Here is a 23,753-nt window from a genome sequence, read left to right as displayed (position 1 = left end):
CCCCCCTTCTCCGCCTTCTCAACCCTTGTGTATAATCCGGACGCCCGGTCTGATCTCGCGAACAAACGCCGGTTCCGTTTACTCGCCCGTTGTCGCGACATCTTATGATCGCGCGTCGTTCGTTCCATTAATCCGCGGATCAGTCGCGAGATCATCGACGAGCCGCGAAATTAATCACGAATCTACGCGTACGTGAGCTGTCGTGCGAAATTTTCTGATGCGGGATTAAAAAGCGTGTCGCGGCAGTATCGAGTGACAGGATGAGCAATTGGGTCGCCGCATGGCGGGCGCGCGCGCTGGTTAGAATCGAGTTACTCGATTTTCAGACGGGGGATCAGCGAGGACGGTGCGGAATTTTCGCGCGGGTGTGCTCGCGCGCGCGTAGGTGTGACTTCCGACACGACCGCAGTTGAGAAATGATCATCGCGCGGCGATGTGGAGAAGAGCGGCGCGCCTTTGGCCGACACCTCGAAGCTCCCTCGACTCTCCTTTTTCATTCTTCAGCATTTTTACTAACATTCCATGATCCACGATCTCTTGAACGAAGAGAGAAAGCGAGAGAAAGAGAGCCGGGATGTACGAGAAGAGAGAGAAAGAGTGTGTGTATGCGAGAGCGAGAGAGAGAGAGAGAGAGGATAAAGAGAGATCTCTCGTGTGTCACCTCCATCACAAACACACACGCACCATCCACCTTATCTCTTTATAAAAAGCTCACCCTCTCTATATATATTATATATATATAATCTTGAATCTCGTATTGTTTTGTGCGCTTTATATCGCTGTTTGCCAGCTTCGGTCACAACTTCAAGTATTCTTCAAGCTCCTCCCTCCCGTCCCTCCGTACCCTGCCATTCCCACGAACCGATTTCGCTCCTCGATCCCATCGTACAATCCTTCGACTATCGAGACATGTGCACACACGTACAACACACGACGACACGTCTATACATACACAAGACAAGATGCCAATATTCAGATCGATCGATCATCCCTGTCATCGATTCACTCGCGCGTCGAATTTTGTTTTCTTACCATCGCGCGACGATATTTTCGTTCCCCGGCTGCTCCGGATGAACAAACGGACGAACGATCGTTCCCGTCGTCCATCTGAGATTCCCATCGTTTTCTCACCGAGGGTGACTGTTGCCCTCGTCCTGGAAGCGCGGAGGAAAACGCTCGCGCTCGAGATCCGAAACATCCGTCTTCATTTTTTTCCACTTTCGCTGCGCGTTCTCCCGTTTCTTTCGCCACGACGAAGCGCGTTTGCAGCGCGAGCTTTCGCGGCCGCTAGCCCAGAAACGAGGAAATATCGCGCGCTTGTAGCCCCCCCCCCCTCCCCCCGGGTGTATCGAGCGCGCCGCGTGCTCATGCTTAATTTTTCGTATTTTTACGGCCGGAAGCTCCGCAGGCGCCGTCGACTTCTTTTTTTCTTCCCCCTCCGCGCACTCTTGACGACGCCAGGGTCTCCGTACGAGCTCGCGCTGGAAAAAAAACTGGATATCGCTCTCGTAAAACGTGCACTCGGGTTCGCGTGTTCCTGCACCAGGTATACATATTAGTCTTGTCGCGAGCAACGGCGGAAAAGACACGGCGGAAATCGACGGTGCGGAATGATATCGCGATGGGAGATGATAGAACCGGAAGAAATTTATACACACGCACACACACACATACACACACATATGTATTTGAGATGCAGAAAAAGAGAGCGAGAGGTAGAGCGAGAAAGAAAGATAAAAGAAGAAGAAGGGGCAAGCTTCTTCGTCCTCTCTATCAGCTACTGAGAAACCTATTTAGCGGGCTCAAAATTCTTGCTTGGATATGACAAACAAATATTTGGTCGTGAAAACCAAAGTCTAATTCTCTGAACCGAAAATGAAAAGAACTTGGCTCTACCGTTATCGTTTATTTCGCCGACTTCGACGATACGTTCGACGCATACGGAAGCCTCGGTAAAAATACACACTCGCCCGGCACCTTTACAAAGGCTCTCCCGTATCGCAGTTTAACGAATCGTAGCCGAATTACTACTAAAGAAGGAAATTTGGATGTTTACAAGCAAAACATGTGTTTGCCCGTATCGAAACAACCATTTTGTTTGAATGAATATGAATGTTTCTCACTGCATAAAGTTCGCTACAGGCCTTTTCCGTATCTGATCCCCTCGACATCTCGGGCACTCACGCATCTATTCAACATGACATATTGTTCGATTAATTGTCTGACTTGGTTGTTTATTGAATAGATGTTCTTCCGGAACACCACACACCCACACATCTCAATACATACACCAAGATCCGCACACTCACACACGCGCTCACACACCTGGTCGACGCGCGAAGTAGTGTTAATAACCTCTTATATTCTGTCTTGCTATGTTTCGCACCTTACTGTTAATTAATTGGACAATTATTGTTACTCTCGCCATGCTCTCACCGACCCGCTCACGTCTGATCTCAACCAACCATCGGCACATACACACGTACACACATGCGTGTGTGCGTGCATGTTCACACATAAACTCGCACAACAAACACATACACAACAGTAGACAGACAGATAGACAGGCCTCACCACGTAGACCACGTGACAAGTTATGTAAGCTACACACGTTTTGTATCAAATGATATCGGTGTGTCGTCTAGGCGTCGTCACTTCTTGTTTGCATAATACCAGTAGCTGGTTATCAATTTGATAGTGCTACGTGCGCACCAGGGTTGGTCGAGTTTCATCAGTAGATCAGCGGAATCTATCCGCATCGAGGGGAGAGTCTTGAAAAGGTGACGGAATTCGGAAACGATTCGGGACGTCGAGCGAACAGAACGTCGAGTAATGTCGGGTATGCAAATTGTCGTGAGATCTTCCCGCCAGTGATTGTCATTCGTTGAATGACGGAGCTCGCGCGGAAAATTCTCACAGTTAAAGATCGATCACGCGGAAACGGCTTCGCTCTCGCGGAATTCCGATCGAGAATCAGCATCGCGCCACGCATCCGTTTCTTTTTCCTCCTTCAATCGCGATATCAGCAATTGTCCGTTGAGGCAATTAAAATCGCAATTACAATTGTAATCACCTATTATCGCGATACTATAATAATTGCCGGTTAGTCGCGGAAAGCGTGACGAGCGTGTCGACGGATGAGCAATCCGCGGATGTCGATTGCGTTTGTTATCGTCTATTTCGCCGACTTCGACGATAGTCCGACGTATACGGAAGCCTCGGTAAAAATACACACTCGCCGACACCTTTACAAAGGCTCTCCCGTATCGCAGTTTAACAAGTCGTAGCTAAAACGTAGACAGATTGAGCTCTCCGTTCTTCTTTTTTTTCCGATTTTTTTTTTTTCTTTTTGCGTACTAACCGAGGGCAAGGAATGATTATTAACAAGACTACTTTGAACGCGATGCCGGACGTTCCTCTCAGGGCACGATCGCAAGCGCTGCTGCAAGTGTGTATGCGGGATACTCATAATTACGTAGGCTTCTACCTTTTTTCCACGAGTAACTGCAATTACGTGCACGTCGGATGTTGATATTACGTCTCCCCTTAATTTCTTTTTTCTTTTTTTTTTCCTATTCATATATATATATATATATTTTGTTCGTTTTTTTTCTCGTTTCAACTTTTTTTTTCTCCTCCACATCCAAGCTTGCATGGGCAGTCACGTTTTGTCAGGGGCGTATGATAATCGCCTATAACGGAATGACCACCTTGTAAGTAGAAATAACGACGCCGTGATTATAACACGAGACCCACGACTAGATTTATAAATATATATATATATATATATACACGAGCCTTTTCTCGTTTTTTTCCATTTTTTTTGTTTTTTTTTCATCTTTACTACTGCCGGATCTCAAGCACGCATCTTTTAGCCGTGACTATTGCAGCACTGCGCCGAAAAACAGTGATGTGCGCCTGGCCGATATTTCACGGTAACTCGCGACGCAGTCGTCTGATTATGTGTGTATATGAGAGAGAGAGAGAGAGAGGGAAAGTCTCACCGACGTAAAAACTCGATTGTGTGCTCTCTTGAATAACCGATATTTCTTTGTTAACACTTCAAGAGACAATCCCTGTGTTCCTTCATATAATGACTCCGGAAAGTAATCCGCGTCATGAGCACACTCGAATTGATCACCACGCTTTTTCACGCTCAAACGATCTTCTTGTTCGCGTACTCGGCGCGTGTCCGTCGCGATTCAACGACTCGAGCGCACGTAACCGATTACAGGAAAAGGATAAATTCCTATGAACTTTATTATTATCTTATTTTCTCGTAAACGACGGGAAGAAATATGAGAGAGAAGAAAAGGCAGAGAGAGAGAGAGAGAGAGAGAGAGAGATGATCCGGAACAGTTGCTTTACATCGGTCGCAATTAAACCTCGCTACTATATTACGGCAGGTGCGGTAATTAATCATAGCCGGGAAGGCAATTAGTCATCCGAGGATTGCATCCGCCTCGCCTCGGCGTCTTCTTTACGTCGCGCGTTCGTGCCCATTCACCCGCTCGTGCGAGTATTATGTCTATCGACGCGCGACTTCGAGCGTGCGTCCAGCTCGAGGCGTGTAATTCGTATCCAATTACGTACGCGAGTCGTCTCTTCAATGTAACCGATAAACCGCGTAACGCAAACCCTATCGACGTGTGTCCTTCCCACTTCCCCGTCTTCGGTAGCGACACGGTCGTCTTCGTGCCCAAGCCGCACGTTATACCGTCGTTTCAAACGCATCAGCCGCGTTGATTTTATGATTAAGGCGAGTCGCAGGTGGTCGACGGGGGGAGGGGCGGAAGTAAGGCGGCCGGTGTAAGAACGACAAAAGCGTGTATCGAGAGAGCGAACGGTAATTAGCTACAGGGCTGTGCAACGGGTCGCTTAAGGATGTATTGCATATCAGTGTCGTATTTCAATGGGGCATCAAAGGGGCCGCTCATAAATTTAATATTATCAGAATCATGTCCCTATATATTTCTTTTGTCACCTAAATAATAAATGTTAATTTGAAGCAAAGTTAAGGTGGATATATATTTACAATATTATAAATACGAAAATAATACTTGTTATTTTTCTTCTTCATTAATGCTATATTTACGTATCAGCTGATCTAACAGAGATGCATAGATGATAGAAGGAGATATATAAATGTTTAAATATATGTATGTGTGTATGTATATTTCGAGCATTACTATAACTTATGGAATCAAACTGTCTAATATCAGGTATAAATGCAGTGGTAGATTAATTTGTAATTATTTCATAATTTTTACCTATGGACAATACATCCTTAAAGATATCATAATCGTCGGAAAGGAGTGGGATTACAAGCGCGCGTTATCGTAGTCAGCCTTGAGAAGCGCGATCTTGTCGCAACAATTTATCCCGATTTTAATCTCGAACCGTGGCGAAAGAAAGAGAGGACGCGGTCTCGAAATCTCCCCCTGACACGCATTTCTCGGTGGCGCAGCTCGGGTTTGCCGTAATTCGCGTTGTTGCATTCGAGAGGGACGCGAGCGGTCGCATTGGCGCACCGCGTGCGCCACAAAAGGCGAAGAAGGGAGAACACACAAGCGGTCGGTCGCGTTGGCGCGTAGAATGAACGCGAGATAAAAGCCCGGGCAGGATTCGCGGTTACATTTCGAGGCGCGCGACGTGGCGTGCGAGATGACGATCTGCGGCAGGCATAATAATTACGGCCGAGCGTATCGCTCGTTTCCGCGGCGGCAACGGCAACGGCGGCGGCGGCAACGATAGTGGGTGTATATACGTAGTCGGCTCAGTTGTCGGCTCTAAACAGTCGCGTAAGAAAGCCGTGGCCTCCTTGATAGAGGCTCTGATTAATAGCGGTCGTGCCCGGTTCTCCGCTAAAAGCAGGCCAGTCGAATGACTTCGGGTCTGCGTGAACGGCTCGAGTTTCGCGGTTTCTATTTAAAATCGACTTTTTTTTCCCTTTTTTTTTTCTTTTATTCGTTTATTTATTTACTTTTTTTAATTACGAAGTGCGATAATTGCCGCGTGGTATCGATTATTCGGTGAAGGTAATTACTCGGGTAAGCTTCTTCGTCGAATTTATCTCGGACGGCCCGAGTTTCGCGGTTTCTACATAAAGTCGCCAGGTTTTCTCCTTTTCTTTCTTTCTTGATTTTTATATAATCACAAAATGCGCTAATTGCCGCGTAGTATCGATTATTCTGTAAGAACAAGTAAGCTTCTCCGTCGAATTGATTTCGGTTGCTCTTTCGTAACTTCGCGTATCGCTGTAATATCTTCTTACAACGTTTGGATATATCGTAACGTTCCTTCTTACGCGCGCTTTCCTTTCGTTATCTTTCGAGGAGGGGAGAGATACGCGAGAATTATGTAAGAAATAATTTTTCGACCGAGCGTAGATCGCAGGGGGAGTTAACGTTAAGCCAACGATAACTTTTAATCGCGGTGCTGTATCGCGAAGAAGGTGTCTACCAATTAGGGCTTATCGCGTGAAGAATTGAGCACTTCGTCTCACCGTCGATGTCGAAGCGATCCGAGACGATTCCCCCTCCTCCTTCCCCTCGTTCGCGCCCTGCGTTCGCGAGTTCGCGCGCCCGCGGAAATGGGAGCGCGCACGTACGTTTTGTATCGGCCACTTAAGAAGACCCGTAGAATTAATCCGCGGGGGATTAATTTCCTGGTGCCTTCGAGCAACCGCGCACGCCAGCCAGCCAGCTGCAATTTTCCGAAGACCGATAAGAGCTTTAAGGAAGTTTTCGTCGTGAATCGCGATCTACCCGTCACGAGAACGAGCGGCTGACGTAAGAAATAGGAGGCGAGCCCGGTTTTAACTCGCGATGCTCGTGGAAATTACCGTGAAAAAAAGCTGCCCGAGACCGGGGAGATTCCTCGCACGATACAGGTAACCGCGATTGCGACTGCTATAAACCGTCCCTTTTTCGGGATTGCGAGCCCGCGGAATCGCGTTTCGTGTAAATTATGACACCGCCCACTTCTCATCTTGATCATAACGAGGTTAAATAATAGCCGCGAATTTTCCCGCGAATCCCCGCCGGCTGACGAGTGCTCGCGTCTTAACGCCGGCTTTCGTGGCGTCTTAACTACGCGATATCGAGGATCGCCGGATATCCTGATATTCCGAAGTAATTCGCGATGGATTGCAAAGAGTATCCCCATGAATTATTAAACGAAAAGGAATTATCGCTTTTATACCAGCGCGCAACGCTAATCACAAATACAAATCGTGTTACCTTTCTTTCTTTTTTTTTATTCTTCCCCGGTCGAAATTTCATGTATTTTTTAGCAGTTACCGGACAGTTATATTAACTTTTTCTAGTAACCGAGGGGTAAAACTGCCCGGGATCCCAATGAAAATATAATGCTCTTCTTGCAGTTGCTGCGCACATAAGATGCGGAAAATCCGAACCAATTTATCGAACAGAAAAACAGAATAATAAATGGGCGAAGAAAATATTCAATCGATTAATATTAGGCAATATATAATTGGGTAGATGTCCACACGCAAACTGCATATGTTCACCAGGAAAACTGCCTCAGCTACTCGATAAAACTCTATCAAGTTCTTGTCCATTTCCTAGCGCAGTATTGTTGCAACTAATGAGAATGCATTAATACCAGACGGTAACCAGATGAATGTCTAAAAAAGAACTGCATGCATTTTTACCGGGGTCTTTTTATTCTTCTTCTTCTTTTCGCGCGGTGATGAGATTCTACGGCGAATAGGGCCGAACGAAATTCCTGGGGAAAATTTATATTTCCGAAAATAAAATTCCACGCGAAAAATTGCCCTCGCGTCTCGCCGAGCGTCGTCTTCGCCAGCGAATACTCGATATCGATGTTTCGCGAATGGAACTTAAACGAACCCTTATCGCGAGTACCTTTAATCGTCATGCTCCGAATTCGCCCTTTTTCGTCGTAGATTCCGTCCAGACGGAAGAATCAGAGATGCGTGGACCGCGAGAAGAAACGTATCCGGCGAGTGTAACACGCGACTAAATTACGGATTCCCGTGGATTTTGCCGTATCGAGCGAACACTTACTCGGGTAATGATATTCCCGTAATGACCGGGATGATTTGAATATCGCATTCTTCCGTCGCCCGTGTCTCTCTCTCTCTCTCTCTCTCTCTCGCTCTTTCCTCGATCTTTCCGTTACGCCAAATTGAACGATACGAGGCCGAACGAATTCGACGGGGTTTCTGCGCGCTCTCCTTCGGAAACTGTTAACGGTCTGAAATAAATTCATGACCGTGTACGAACGCGGCGAAAAAGTCGTTGCGTATGCATTGGATATGCAAATAAATCCTGACGCGATTCCGATCGGAATAGTGTTTTTGCGCTGCCGAGTCCCGGAAAATATCGGCGGCGCACTTGACATTACGGTAATTTCCCAAGCGAGTCGCAGGTACGCAGGCGTGCAGGCGGGCAGTCCGTTTTCGGAGTCATCGTGAACGTCGAAAAAGAGAGAGAGAGAGAGCGATGACGGGATTCGTGAATTCGCGTATCGCAATTTCATTAAAGCGTCACGCGCCGGAAGCACTCCCGAATGTTTTATGAGTAAATATTGGCCGAGCGATCTTGCAAAGTTGTCGCGCACCTTTTCGATCGTGTAATAGAAGAGAAGATGAGGTGTAGAAATTTCAAGCGGCCTGGAAAATTAAAGTACACCGACGCGGCTTTAGCTTCTCTCTTTTTCCATCTTCTCCCTCCCCCTCTTCTCTCTCTCTCTTTCTCTCTCCCTCTCTTCGTCGTTGTTCAAAGAGAGTGTAAGAATTTTCCGAGTTCCCGTAGAAAATTCAACGAACAACACGTTTCCAGTATTTTTCGTTTTTCTTCTTCCTTTCTCTTCCCTCGTTCAAGCGAAAGTGCGAACTTTTCCCCCGAAAATCAAGGAAGCGATACGTTTTTCGTTTTTCCGTTGAAGTCGAACGAGGCCGCTTCCTCCAGATTAATTTCGCGCTTTCACGCATCTGTTCCGCGACGCGGCCGGACGAGATCATGAAGATGATCCTCGTACAGCGTAGCGCCGCCTCCTCTTCAAGGAGTGCGCTCGGTGCGCGCAACATCTCGACCAGTACGAATCCGTGCGGTAATTAGGGCGGCCATTAAATATAGTTACAACGGTGGTTGAAGAAAACCCCGGCCGTGTCAACATCCCGCGCAAACAGGGGTCCGGCCGTTAATTATTCGCGACGGCGTTCTGCGACTGCGGTCTTCCATTTCCGGTTTACAAAGGGTCCCCGCGCGGCGTGTATCTTGTCTGTTTAAATCCAGTTAACTCCGCGCCGCGACGAACGCAATATCCCTTCCCCGTGACAATAATTGATATTGTTATACGTCGAACTATGTCGCACCTAACGGGACTCCGTATGTAATTTAACTAAACGCTCGCCGATTGTCAGCACCCGCGAGCGCCGCTTTATCGAGCCCCGTCGGACCCCCGCGGGGTTGTCGGAGCGAATGAAAAAATAAAATAAGGAGGAACGCGAGAGCTCGATTATTATTGTAATGCTCGATTCGCACTATCTGTCAGGTCACGGTCAGAGCACGATCCGCTCAAATTTTCCGTCTGCTTTCTTTGTAGCTGAAAAAAACTGACTGCACTGGTTCGAGAAAATTATATTAAAACGTATGAAGCGTACGAATGAGATTCTCACGTTTCAGTGTCCGTAAATTTCTGGAACTAATTTTCTCCTTTCTCTGTTCTTTATAATATCTGATGTACCTGAAAACGTCTTTTCTTTTGAAAATTCTACGCTCTGTTTTCCGTCATTCAAAATTAAAGTGATTTCAATAAGCGAAGGCTTGGAGAGGCATGAAAAAAATGTATTTGTCACGGATGGTACTGCGAGACTGACCGACGGAACATCGTTACATGATCGAAGAATGTAAATGACGTAAAAAATCCATAACCGCGACTTGGCCGTGACCTGACCGTATAGTGGAAATCGGCCTTAATAGTTACCACACCGACTTTCGAATATGAGGAATCTCTCGGAGATTATTCCCCGCGTCTTCTGGAGATTTTCGCGAAGTGGAGCTCGTTGGTTCCTTGTTCGCGATATCGTGTATCATGATATCGTTAAATAGCGAGCGTCAATTATCGACCATTACGATCACGAGAGGCGCTCAGGAAGGGGAGGAGACCGAATTGACGGAGGCGGAATTTTCAAGCGACCCGAGAGAGCAACGCGCGCGCACACAGGAAACCTACAGTTTTCTCACGTCCGGCACGTAAATCGCGTTTCATCCGCGGCGCGTTCGCAGAGGAAGGGAACGAAAACCGGTATCCTACGGTTACGTCATTGATTAGGAAACTTGACGCTTCGGTGGAACCCTCCGCCAACGTCGCTGCCGTTTCCGTTCTTCGTCGACGGCGTTTGGCGAGGCTGTATTTGATTTGGCCCTAATGCGATTTCTCTCGTGGCAACAGCCGCGACTGGTAACTGTTTTTGGCAGCAACCAGGTAGTTGCTGAAGAGAAAGAGATGGATAGAAAGGAGGAGAGAGAGAGCGAGAGGGGGAAAGTGCGAAAACGGATGGCGCGACGAAGGAACTCGATTATCCTCGCGTCCTTTTTCATCCCGTCGACGCAGCAGCCGCCGCCGTCTCGTCGGTTTGCTTCGCTACAAACTTTCATTAATTCCTTTAACGATAAAAGCACCTGCGATTACGGAATTCATCGCGAAACTCGCACGATCCTTTAGCGATTTCTTTTACTCTCTCCGCAAACACCAGGCGCTGATTCTCGCGAAATCTAATCGCTTCTGCACAGTAATTACCGTGTGTTAGAGGAGGTACGGGTAATATGAAATACCTTGGAGTTTTTGGCTTTTAAGAGAAGTCGGGAACAATTAAAGATAATTGAAATTAGTTTTCACTGAGTCGTAATGCTAAGTGTCTTTTATAACGTTCTTAACGGATTTCGCCTATCTATTGTCAGTTTAATACTATATCAAATTTTTGGAGTAAATTTTGGCAAGGTAATATGGAATAGGTCGGGTAAAACGGAGTGCCTCAATTATCTTGCAAAAGTGTAACTTGTCCCATATTTCGTTAAATATTAATGATCGAAAATTACATTTATATTTTTCAACTTTCTGTTATAATAATGTTACTACGTCGATTACGTGCTTCTTCGATCCTTCTTTCATCCTGAAAGGAAGGAACAATTAAATTTCATTTCTACTATGCAATACTTACTAAAAAACGACGGGTAATAGAAATATCATATGACACGTGCAGAATAGACTACATTAAAGCTACGTCTTAAGTCTTACATTTGACGAAAGGCAATTAAGGATCTGTGAAATAGATCGTTCAATAAAAGTTTGTAAAAACTCACCTGATAAAAACAACGAAACACAGGGAATCGAGAATTGGACGTGCAAATTGCGCACGACCTCGTACTAGACTGGAGTCCAGTGGCTGATAGTTCCACTGGTATCCGCTATGTTGTGACATTTACATGCTAGAAATCGTGCTATTCCATATTACTCGACTACTCCATGTTACCCGCATTTCCTCCGCTACCGTAATAACCCAGGAGACGTTGACTGTGTTCCAAGATCGGTCGCGATGATCATGTTCACAATATCTGGAGGAACAGCGAATTCGCATTTGGCGGAGCCGACGGAGTCGGTTGTCTCCCGGCAACGTCTAGTTTTCCCGGATAGCCGTGGTCGGGAATCTTCACTCCGCGACAACGCGATCGCTCACGATCATTCCTTGCGGACACTTTCCCGACCGCTCACGTATCTGCCTAGCATACGTGTCCGCGTTGCTAAAAGCGCGTACTCTCGCATAGGAGCCAAAGGCCATTTCCGCATCTCCACGTGTTTGCACTGCCAGATGTCGCGGGATATCTGCTCGCTTTGATCGAATCCGGTGGCTGTTTGACGGGAACTCGGCCCCTTCCACCAGAACACGTCTCCCCCGGATGCTCTCGGTTCTCGTACAATTCGAGCTTCTTCTCGAAATTCCACGGCGGAACTGTCGTTCGACTCCGCGATAACGTGCACTCTCATCGGATAGGAGAACTCTCTCTCCCTCTCGAATCTCGCGAAGAGAGCGGACGTTAACGACGGGACGGAAACGACGACAATCTGCGTCAACCTCGGCGGGGGGCGGCGCGTCTTCACGGCCCGCGGAGAACGCGCGACCTTGCGAGAACTTGCGGCGCGATAACGCGCGACAACGGAGCACTCGGTCGGCGCGATATCTCTGCCTCATGGTGCTCTCTGCTGCACGGTGTAATATATGCACGTTCCCTGAGGAAACTTGACTGCGCCCGAGCTCGCTCGAGGGGGGGAGGGTTAACCTTGTTCGGGGAAGCACATGAGGGCACAATCGATCCCGTTCGCGCTCTTCCTACGCGGAAAACGGCGTTCTCTCGCATCCTCTCGACGCGAGATGGGAAAACCGATAGCGGACGGTGCGTAGTGAAACGCGCTGTATTGATCCCATGAGGAAGTCGATCTCTCCCTCTCCCCCCCTCTCTCTCTCTCTCTGTCTGGTCCATTTATACGCGATATCGCGTCGCGATGCGCTCCTTCGAGCGTACTCCATTCGCTTCTCGATGACACTCCCGCGATTCTAATCTTTTTGCGTCTCCCGCTCAATTTCCCCCGTTCGCCGCTCTTCTTCCGCTTCCCCGTGCTCGCCGTCGACGGCGGAAAATTCATACGCGCACCACACGCACATGGACGGACACCTAACGCACACACACACACACGTGCTATTTTCACCTCCGTCCCTATCACGCTTTTCCTTTCCACGCCTCATGCGTCCAACCACTTCCTTCCGATAGATATATCTGTATATTTCTTTTCTATTCGATTCCTTGTTTTCTCGTACACGCACCTCCCGATACCAGCAAGAGTCTTTCAATATGACGATGATCGTGATGACATGACACGATATGATATGATAATGAGATGATTAATGTGACCATGACCATAATTTCTGACTATGATTTTATATTTACTTATTTGTTGCACGTTGTTTGGTGCGTCTCCGTAAGCAGTATGAGACCCCCTGGTCGTCGACATTTCGGGAAAGTGCCCCTCTTCGTACACCATCCCCGAGTGAAATGGAAGAAAATAGAAATTAACGAGGAACGCGTCGCGCTAACCGTCTCCGTCACCGATTCTCCCCCTTCGACGCTCCGGAAGCGACGATTCTCTCAACCCTTCCGAATCCTCGATCCGACGTAGGGGAATGAAATTCAGACCGCGATAAAATATTTCACCGTGAATTACGCCAACTGCGATATTTCTTTCCCCCTCTTTTCTTCGTTACTTCCCTTTTTCCGCGAGAACTTTCGCGGAAGATCAGCCGTCGGTTCTGTGAAGATCGTCCGCTCGACTCGAGAGGACTCCTCTCGGCCGAGTTAAACAAGTTTCCCACGACACTAACGTTTTATACGCCGTTACGAGCCGCGATGAAACTTGCGCTGCCAGGTACTTTCGCGCGACAATCGACGGCGTCATTAGAGTCATTAATCGGCCCTCTTAATTCCGCTCGCGATTCTCTTTTGACTTCTCGGCGGTATTCAGCGTAATCCAGGTCTACTTTCGCGCCGGGGGGCATCATCGAATCCGTCGGAGTAACGAAGCGCCCGCGGGCAGTGCGAGTCGATTATTCCGATAACGAGACATCGATTGCATTCGCGAGAATGAAATAAAAGAGGAATTCTCGCGATCGAGAATCGGGAAGAGAGGATCCGAAGGACGGGGAAATCCACGAAACTCGCTCCGTTTCGGGGGAGCCTCGGGAATTAATTAGCGCGTCTCTCGCGATACATAACGGCCGGTCCAGACGGCCATTGTGCGTCAAAGAAGTAAATAGGAGCCGGGTTCGCGGGGAGGGGGAACGGGAGGAGGGAGTTGAGCTGCGAGGATGACGGAAGGGTTGAGAGAAAAAGAGACGGATCGAGAGGAGAAAAGCGGGTGGGAGCGAGGGAAGAGCACAAAAGAGAGCCCGAGTCGCCCGCGGCAGAGCGGAAGAGTCGAGCTTCTCTCACTGTTTCTTCCGCCTCTGCTCCCTCTCTCCTTCTCCCTCCGACTCGATAGAGACCGATCACCGTTCGATACTCGTCTCGAGAATCCGCTGGAACCACGGATAATACGCGACTGTTATCGAGAGTTGAATTCGGATCCGCGGCTCTTCGGCCGCTTTTACGGAGTAACGTTAAGGAAGTTATTAAAGGATGTCGAGTGAAGTGAAGTTAAAGAGGAAGTGGCCTTCCTCGCGTAATTCCAAGCCGCGAGCAGGTGGTGTCCGGAGAATCGTTTTCTCGCGAAGACGGAGCGGTCCCGATTCACATATATATATATATATATATATGTATATGTATATATATACGAATCATGCGATAACACGCGATCGAATCGACAGGAACGCGCGGCTTTCGGTTGTACGACGCGAACTGGACGAGGTCGGAAATCGTCGCGACGCGCGCACGACGAAGGGAGGCTGCCGCGTTCTCCGCGAGCCTCCCCAAGACGCAGCACGCCACAACGATTTATTATTATTATTCCCTCCGAGAACATATCTCCCCCTCCCCCCCCCTCACCATCCCCCTATATATAGAATGTACATATACAATTATATGTATACATATTTATATATTGTATTACGTAGAAACACGCGCGTTTATATATTTATTAATTATGCGCACGAAATGTCGGCCCAGCCAGTCGGCTTTTTGCGGAGCGCTGGCAGTATGTAAGTTGAGTTTAATGCATGTTGTTTTGTCTGTCCTTGCATGCAGGGGTTCGGTTTTGTAACGTTCGCAAATAGTGCAGACGCGGACCGGGCACGTGAGCGGCTACACGGCACCGTGGTTGAGGGACGCAAAATTGAGGTGTGCATGAATTTTCTTATACTTATATATATAAACAGACATATTATAAACATCGCCATTATAATTAATCCATTGCGTATTGACGTGTCTCGCAAGAGAACAACCACGCGGGCAACCCCGCGTGGTGAGCGTTTTTCAGGAAAGCGGTGCGACGAGAAGGAGGGAGGGAGAGAAATCGCGTTCTCTCGTTCTCGGCGCACCGCTTGAAGCCGGCGACCGCGATCCGAGGCTCGGATTCGATCACGACGGGGACGATCGTGACGATTCGTCTTTGAACTTAGTTGATTTCTCCCGAGCGGATTGCCGGTCGCCGATAGCGTAAGTCGGGCCCCCGTCCGCGCGTGTCCATCTCGATTGCTCGCGGGTTCGTTGAAAAATGAAGACGTCGCGATGAACGATACGTCAGGACAGCCGTTGTCGTTGGCGATATTAATGCCGTATTCGCGTGATAATCAATTATCGCGCGATTATTAATTGTGTTCTGCTCTTTCGCAGACGGACGGACGTTAGTCGCGACGAAGATGGACGCGCGCGCGCGCGCCAAGGCCGGTAGATCTAAGAGACTAGATTTAATCGCGAGCGGCGATCGGGTCGTCGGAGGCTGGCGATGAATCGCGGGCTATCGACAGCCGCGACGGAGCTTTTCACCTGTGTGCGAGAGAAGGACAATGAGAGAGAGGAACGGCTCGATTGTGTCGCGATAATTAACGAAACGCGGAGTAATCCCGCGAGCTCGAGATCGCATGAGTAGAGAGAGAGAGAGAGAGAGGGTTATGAGAGCGGGAGGGAGGGAGGGAGGGCCTCAGGGACTGGAGAGAAAGAGATTTCTCTCGTGGCCTGGATCAATCTGACTGATGGCCACTCGTGGATCCACGAGTGCCGCGAGCCGATTGGCGAGTCTCGATCCGCTCGAGGGCCTCGAGTGATCCACAAATTCCGTTCCCCGATTGGCCGGTCGGCTTCGTTCCGCGTCGGTGAAAATCAGTGCGTTATAGGCAGAAAGATAGACGGAGACCGAGAAAGAGGGGAAGAGAGAGAGAGAGAGAGAGAAAGAGAAAGTCGCCCGTCTCTCGATTAACGAGCGATCCGCGAGTCACTTCGCTCACGTACGCACTCGCTGCTTTTCTTTTCTTCCTCTCTCGTTCTTTCTTTCTTTCCGTGTGCTCCTGTCTGTCTGTCTGTCTCTCCTTTTCGCGCAGTTCTCTCGCGACACGACCTTAATTCGCTGCTCGTGCTCTTGCACGGGGGACGATCGTAACGGAATTAAGTTCGCTTGATGAACGTAATCTCGAGCTCTCGGCTATTATCTTGCGCGACGTCGTGTAGTTGTTGTCTCGTCGACGACGACAAGTAACCGTGTCTCGGTCGACATTTGCACACGAGGTTGACGAGCTCCGTCGAATCGATCGAGGATGAACGAGGCAATCGAACATGGCAACGGCAGTGTCCGAGTGGTATATTCGCTTAGTTGCTTATTCGTCCCACCGTTGCCGGGGAAATCCTTCCGGCTATGCAACGCGAATAAACGCGAATATCACGAGAGGATTACACATCGTGTGAAGTAAAGTGTCCGAAATACGATTTCGTAATTGATATTCGAGCAATTTGAAATTGNTTTTTTTTTTTTTTTTTTTTTTTATTCTTCCCTTCGTGCGCAAATATTTGTCACAGAGACGACGCGCTCACGCTCGTTTGCGGAATTGTCGAACGATTGCAGCTAAAAAAAAAATGGTAGTTCATGTGATGTAATTTTGCCGGTCGCGAGAGTCTAGACGGGTCTCGTCGTCCGTGATATAGCGGCCCGCTGTCGGCTTTGATCATAGCGAGCGCAGCTTTCGCAGCTCCATGGCTGACCGCGCGATGACCGCAGCATCTGCTGCGTCGACGCTGATACCGAACAACAACGGTTTAGCCTAATTGAACAACTCGATTAGTTATCTTCTCACGGTGGGCTGGAGCTGCCGGGTCGCGCGCCGATCTTGCGCCGTCGCATCGTTTATGCGACGGTCGCGCGCGCGGTCCCTCGAAATCCCTCCGTCGCGCTCGATATTAACGAGACTCGAAAATCGCCCAGCCATTTCGTGGATTCGAAATTAGAGGAAGTATGGATATTATGGAGTATCCTAAGGTTCTTCTTGAGATAAATCGAAAACTACTAAAGATAAATGAAATTAGTTTTCGCTAAGTTGTAATGCCGTTTTTTTTTTCTTTTTTTACGTATTTCTAATAGATTTTGCTTATCTATAGTAAGTTTAATGTTATATCAATTTTTTTCGAAGATAGATTTTGGAAGAGTGATATGAAATACGTCCGGTAAAACGGAATGCCTTGTTTATCTTGTAAAAAGGTAACTTAAACAAATGATATTTCAATGAATATTAATGTGTGATCGAATAGTCTATAGTAATTATTATATTGTGTATTTATTATATTATAATCTATTATAAATTTATATTTTTATACTTTCTGTTATATTATAATAATATTATAATGTCATGAATCGACATAAATGTATGTAATATTAGTTTCTTTCCATTGTTTATGTTTTTTAACGACGTTAGTTACATACTTCTTTGGTATTTTGAAAGAAAAAATAATAGAATATAACATGCAATATTGAAAAGTGACAGGTAATAAGGATTATTTAATACTCGATATCGCCATTTTTATATTTTTATTGTACATAATAGAAATGTACACCATATAACATTTACAAAATAGACTATGTTAAAGTTATATCTTAGTTTTACATTTAACAAAGGGTAATTAAGAATTTGTGACATAGATTGGTTATTAAATAAAAGTTTAAAAAGTTACTTGATGAAAGTGACGAGATATAGAAAACCTAAACTTGGAGGTACACACGCACTACGTTGTTAACCATGTATCGCCAAAGTTAGAGGTGCACATTGAAATAAAAGTCTTATATAATTACGTGAGATATTTCGAAGTATATACTTCGAATTAGGAGGTATCACGAAATATTTACTTCCAAATTTGTATTTCCAAATTTGGAAATACTTACCTTGTTTGTGATACTTCGAAATATCGCTAATTATAATCGCGAAATATCGCTAACGTATCTCGAAATATCCCATGTAATTACATAAGGCTTTTATTCCAACGTGTACTTGCAACTTTGGCGATACATGGTTAATTATGTACACATGATCTCGTACAGTGCCGTGCATTAATGCTGTCTCATTCCCTAGCCATAGTGATGTCGGAAATCTCGAATTAGGCTCATCATTTCTGAATATTCCGTGCATCATGATTGCTGCATTGGAGTATCCTTGCCGGCTCACAGAACAATCAACAGTCATGATACACGAATATTCAGAAATGTACAGGGTGTTGCATCAATATACGGCCCATTACGACGGGTTGCCTGCTCAAAGGCGCGCGCGTCCGTTAATTTTAGATTTGTCGATATAGTCATACCTTTCGAACGAAGTTATAGCGTTCCTAATTATCATCCTAATTATCGTAATTAAAAAGGAAGGTATGCGGGTGACTATATCGACAAATCCGAAATTGCCATCTGGACGCGCCTTTGGGCAGGCAACCCGTCGTATAATGGGTCGTATGTTGATGCAACACCCTGTACACCTAATTCGAAATTTCCGACATTACTATTCCTAGGGAATGGAACAGCTTTAATGAACGGCACTGTATTAGGTTGCCGCATTGTAGTATTCGATCAGGAGTCCAGCGGCTAATAATTCCACCGTTATTCGCTGTGTTGCGACACTTAACAGGCTAGGAATCGTAATATTCCATATTACCCGTGCTTCCTCTATTGCGATTAAAATCACACGTTCCGCGAATTTTTGGGGCGCCGTGTCGACGCGAGAGGGGCCGATTCGTCGTCGTTTTTCCGCCGGCGCACCGAGAGCGATCCTCGCGAGAGAACGACGAAAGAGATTGCTTCCGAGAGGAGATATAGCGTCTTCTTCCGTCGTCATTATATCGCTCTTCGGCCGTAATAGGATTATATTCTTGAATCACGGCCAGTGATTACTCCTTCGGATTTTTTTCCGGCTCGATAATGGCCGCCGTTTGATCGGGCGGGCCCTCTTTACTGCGACTTTAATGGCTCAATTAAAGCCTGAAAGCCGGTCGCCTTTTTTCGCGACTCGTCGATTAACCACGCCGCGCACAAGTTTACGGGTCGCGCGAGAGAGAGAGAAATCGCGCGCGCGGGTCTCTTTAGAGGACGCGAACGGTCGGACGACGAATTTGCCTTCGGGTGTCCTTTGCTAATAGAACCGCGATTAAATTCGCTTAGCCACGCCGAGGACGGAGGGTTCGTTGCCAGGTTCTTTTTGCCTCGAATATCTTCGCCGACGCGCCCGAAGCGAGAAGAGGGAAAGACAGACGCGCCGGAGTCGCTCGCCAATGCGGAGTCGCCCCGAGAAACGTCATGCCGAAAACGCGTAAATTTACGCTATCGAAGCGGTCGGCTCACGTTGAGCGAGGAGTAACCAGCGACCGCATTGGCAGCGACTCTGGATGCAAGGCGCGCGCGATGTTGAAGGGGTGGACGCGCTCGAAAACAACTGCGAAAGTCGTCGACGAGCAAACGAACTGCACATACAAGAGCCGGTGAGTCCGCCAAGCCGGACTATCCGGCCGTTGTTGTCGGATTCGACAGGGGGAAACCGAGTAACCGAAACGAGAGAGAGAGAGCAGAAAAAACCCCCGAACGAAGTGGAGAGAGTCGCGAAACACGATCGTATCTCACGCAGATCTCCTGTTGTCCTCGATATAGAGAGCTTCTGCGCGAGAGAAAGAGAGAATAAATAATAGATAGGAAGAAAGAGAGAGAAAACAGCTGAGAGAGCGAGCGAGAGACTCGCACAGAGAGAGAGAGAGAGAGAGAAGGGTCGATCGAAAAATCTGAGAGAGCGAGCGAAAGAAAGAGGGAGAAAGAGAGCGAGAAAAAAGAAAGAACGGATAAGATTGATCGATCGATCGGTCGATCGGGAGAGAGAGATTAACGGGCATACGCTGATGGACATGGGGGACACTGAGGAGGCCACTGAATAAAGGACCTCGCGAAGTGTCCGCACAGGTAAGGCAACAACCATCATCGCTGCCGTCACCGCCGTGACAGAAATCCGTACGCGGCTAGGATGCGAGACACCCGGGGTGTGTCTCGTGTGCATCACGAGAAATCGCAAAACTCGCACACCACTGCCCGCTCTCTCACGCGACACGTGCCATGGTCGATTTCTCGTCGGTAGATTACTTTCCTTTGTCTTGTTACTTCTTGTTTTCTCACGCGTACGTATGTGTATAATATTTTGCCTCTCTTTCATTTTATTCTTTTGTTGCGTCTCCCCTTATTTCTCGTCTCGTTCAAGTTTCCGTGCCACGCTCGTTGCGCATTCTCCCGCGGAAAAAAAATGCTTTTCTCTCGCCGGACGACGAAAGAATTGCGGAGCCGCGGCGGTGAAGTGTTCGCTTCGCGAAGGAAACACATTTCACGAGATGTGCCAACCTTTTTTTTTTTTCCTGAGAAAGTTACGTCATATGGAAATTTTGTGACGAATGGTTTTTCTGACTTGGAAAGAGAGAGAGAGAGAGGAGGAATGTTTCGAAGTTTGCGGAAGGTACGGAGCGGAATTGCGAACACGACCGCCGCCGTGTGAGTACTTCGTTGTCCGCGTTTATTTTGCTCTCGTTTCGCGTTTTTTCTTCTCTCTTTTTTTCCACACCCCCTCCCNCCCCCCTCCCGAACAACGCGCGGTACTTCTTGTTGTTTATACAATGATGCGACGTTCCCAGCGCGAGTCTCTTTTATCCGATTCGACTGGCACGCGCGTAGCGCTTAACTTTCTCCTAAAACGAGGCCCCGCTTTAAGACCTGCGGCGTGTAATCATCGATCACGGAGAACAACGTTCAGGACAATAATTGCGCAGGCTACCGACACACACGCGTCGCCGTAGCGCGGCGAAAGACGCGAACGCTCAAGTACTTTCGAGAATGGCGATTGGGACGGGTGGGAAAAACACGGTGCGCTAATTGCGCGCGATAATGACGCTTCTTCCGCGAGCGAACCGCGGCGATTTGCATTTTACTTGTGTCCATGCGACGAGACTTTCGCGTGGAGCAAACCGCGCGTAATATGTACACGCGCGCCTTTTCTAATTAACGCGCCAAAATAGTCCCGAAGCGATTATATTTCCGTACGTCATCACTCTTAGCGACGACGTTTGACCCGTTTTGCACGAAGCCAGCCGCCGGTCCTTTGTTGAATTTTCCAAGAGAATCGCTATAGCGAGCGGTTGAAAAAGAGGCGCGGACGGTGAAACGCGGGAATAACGAGAATCGTGAAGGAAGGAAGGGAAGGGAAAAAGGAGGAGAAAAAAGGAAGGAACGAGCTCTAACGAGAATTCTTTTACGCGTAATTTTCTCACGAACGTGGCGTAGCACTTTAATTGCGGAAGGGATTAGGGAAGAGGGAGAGGGGAAGAAAGAAAGAGAGAGAGAGAGAGAGGAAAAAAGAGATATAAGGGAGGGAGAGAGAGAAAGAGAGATCTTAAATTAGTGAGACTCGCCGCTGCCTTTTTCGGCTTTTCACATTAATCCAGCCGGCGGCGGTTCCGAAAGGGGTGGCTAAAAGTAAAAATTCGCCGAGCCGCCGCGGAGTCTCTCTCGAAAGTCACGGAGAGTTATCGCTATGTATTTATCGGCGGCAATTACGGGGGTGAAATTTGAGGAGACGCGCAAATTAACCGTTACAACGTCTTGCCCCGCGCGGACAAGGTGGCGCTTTATTAGTTAATCTCGCCTGCGGGAATCCCTAATCACCCGGCGCGATTTTTAACGCACCGTTTTCTCCTGCCTTTCGAGTCGACCTTGATATGCTAATTCGGTTTTAAATCAGGTCGAGGAGTTTGCCGAAGGAGTTCCCGAAAAGTCGCGCGTTAATTGCGATCACGATTAGACGGAGGCGGCACATGATTCAACGAAGTCAGCTTATTTTTTTACAAATCGAGGAGAGGGAGGGTGGGCAATGACGCTGGCAGCTACGCATATCCGCATTTTACACGCAATTTAGCACACGAATCCGCCCTTCGCCCTTCGGTAGGCGAGACGAGCTCCCTCGCTCGCTCGCTTGTGAAATCTCGGGGTCGCTCATCGCCGTGTTTGTTCGTCGCCGATGTATTCCGCGCTATGAAATCGGAGAAATCGATGAGAGCCGAAAGCTGGGAATACAAAGAGAGCGAAAGTACGATTTGCGAAGGAAACGAAGACTACCGGGGTTTCAAGTACGGTGGGAGGGGATTATTTCCCGCCGAGCGAGACGATTAGGGGACTCCCCTTTTCTATATTCCAAGCACCGAGTGCTTCTCTTGGGCGCCCACCCTTAAATCTTCGGGTATTACACAGAAAAAATGCTAGAAGTAGACGCAACTTCCTGTTTTTCAGCTTTTAAATCAAGTAATATTTTTACCAACTTAAATCTATTTTAATAGCTCTTGTGAAAAACAGTCACCCGAACGCGGTGATTCCTTTATTTGTAAATGAATCACCGATACAGCGTCGTATGAATTTTTCCCCAAGACGGAACCGAATTTCTCACTTTCGGCTCGTCTCGAAATCGTCTATCCACTGGTGGATGTGTCCCGTAAGTTGCGAATCGGGGTTGCGAATCGCGACCTAACCCTCGTTCATTTTCCTCGAACGAAAAGAGCAGGGAAAGGTCGAATTCCGGCCGAGAATGAGGAGGCTGACAGACGACGTCTCTTCGATAATCAAAGAGAGGAAGTGTCGAAGCGGCGAGAGACGCGCGGAAGACTCGCGCGGAAACTGTCACCGTCCGGACGGCAGCTCAGAACACCGGCGTCGCGGAGCTTTTCAACCGGGACGCAAGACGCTCGCGCGAGACACCTGCGAGATATCGCGTTCAATGGCCCATTATCTTAACGAACATCCTTTGTGATCGTCGGCCCGCATTGTCCCGAGCATTGACGCGTCGCGCGTCTCCGAAGGGCCGGTCGTCCTCGCGCGCACCCGCGTTCGTTCTTCCTCATGTTGCCTGCGTTAGGGTGGACCAAGCGAACGAGCACGAATGAACATTCGCTAACGAGTCTAAAAAATGAACGTGAACGATGCCGTGAGCATATCAGGAACGAACATCAGCGAACGTGTTCGATCCACTGAACTCTTTACTACACTGGAATATAAATTAAGTGCCGGGGGGAGGAAATGGGCGAAATGAGAGACAGAAGTATTATCTGTATCCTTTTCTAATGCCGTACTATTTCAATTGAAAATATCCGTTCGTTCCAAGTATCGCGTTCGTGACCTCCGTAATTGGTAAAATTACAATATTATTGGAGGGGAATAGGATAAACAAGAAAAAAATATTAAAATTCTGTGCCATACAAAATTGTAATTACTAGACAGAGAAGGAAATAGTATTTGTATCATCTATCCTTTTTCTCGGCGTATTCCGATTTCTTAACGTGGTACCTAGCATTCCGGTATAGTATAGAGTTCAGTGTGTCGATCTCGTGTGCCGATACATCGAAGAAAATTTGTTTATACTCGTATTCGTTCATACTCGTTTTTCGGATTCGCTCGCAGGTGTTCGTTCGCTTTGGATTTACCCTCCCGGTTTTCTCTCGCAAGCGAGCGAGCGAGCTCTTGATTCTTCGTGGGTAAAACTGAATAATTAGATAGGCGATGCGGCGCGATTTCTGACACACGGTTCGCGTCGGGAAGTTGAGGGGCGAAAGGAGAAGCGTTTCAGGAAACGTCGAACACGTGGGGCGCGAGAGATTCGCGGCGATTAAACTCGCTGGAATTTCCGCCGGCCGCTATCGCTCGTCCTTTTTATCGCGATCGGAAGTCTGGCGAGAGGA

The 23,753-nt window shown here is 47.8% G+C and overlaps 1 protein-coding gene across 10 annotated transcripts in view; it reads left to right on the top strand.

Annotated features, from left to right (window-relative positions):
• Positions 1-23,753, top strand: part of LOC106752109 (RNA binding protein fox-1 homolog 2-like) — a 370,278-nt gene that overhangs the window by 262,448 nt on the left and 84,077 nt on the right. For 9 of the 10 annotated variants that reach the window (XM_014633549.1, XM_014633558.1, XM_014633593.1 and 6 more), the window contains one exon: positions 14,784-14,876. The exons of the other annotated variant lie outside the window; for it this stretch is intronic. In XM_014633549.1, coding sequence (XP_014489035.1) covers positions 14,784-14,876 — 93 coding nt within the window. The remainder of the gene's footprint in view (positions 1-14,783; positions 14,877-23,753) is intronic. 10 annotated transcript variants of the gene reach the window in all.

This window comes from Dinoponera quadriceps, unplaced genomic scaffold (assembly GCF_001313825.1).
Source record: "Dinoponera quadriceps isolate SergipeBrazil2010 unplaced genomic scaffold, ASM131382v1 scaffold96, whole genome shotgun sequence".
Classification (NCBI taxonomy): Eukaryota; Metazoa; Arthropoda; class Insecta; order Hymenoptera; family Formicidae; genus Dinoponera; species Dinoponera quadriceps.
Note: the sequence above shows the minus strand (reverse complement) of the source record. Positions and strands in the feature narration are given on the sequence as shown.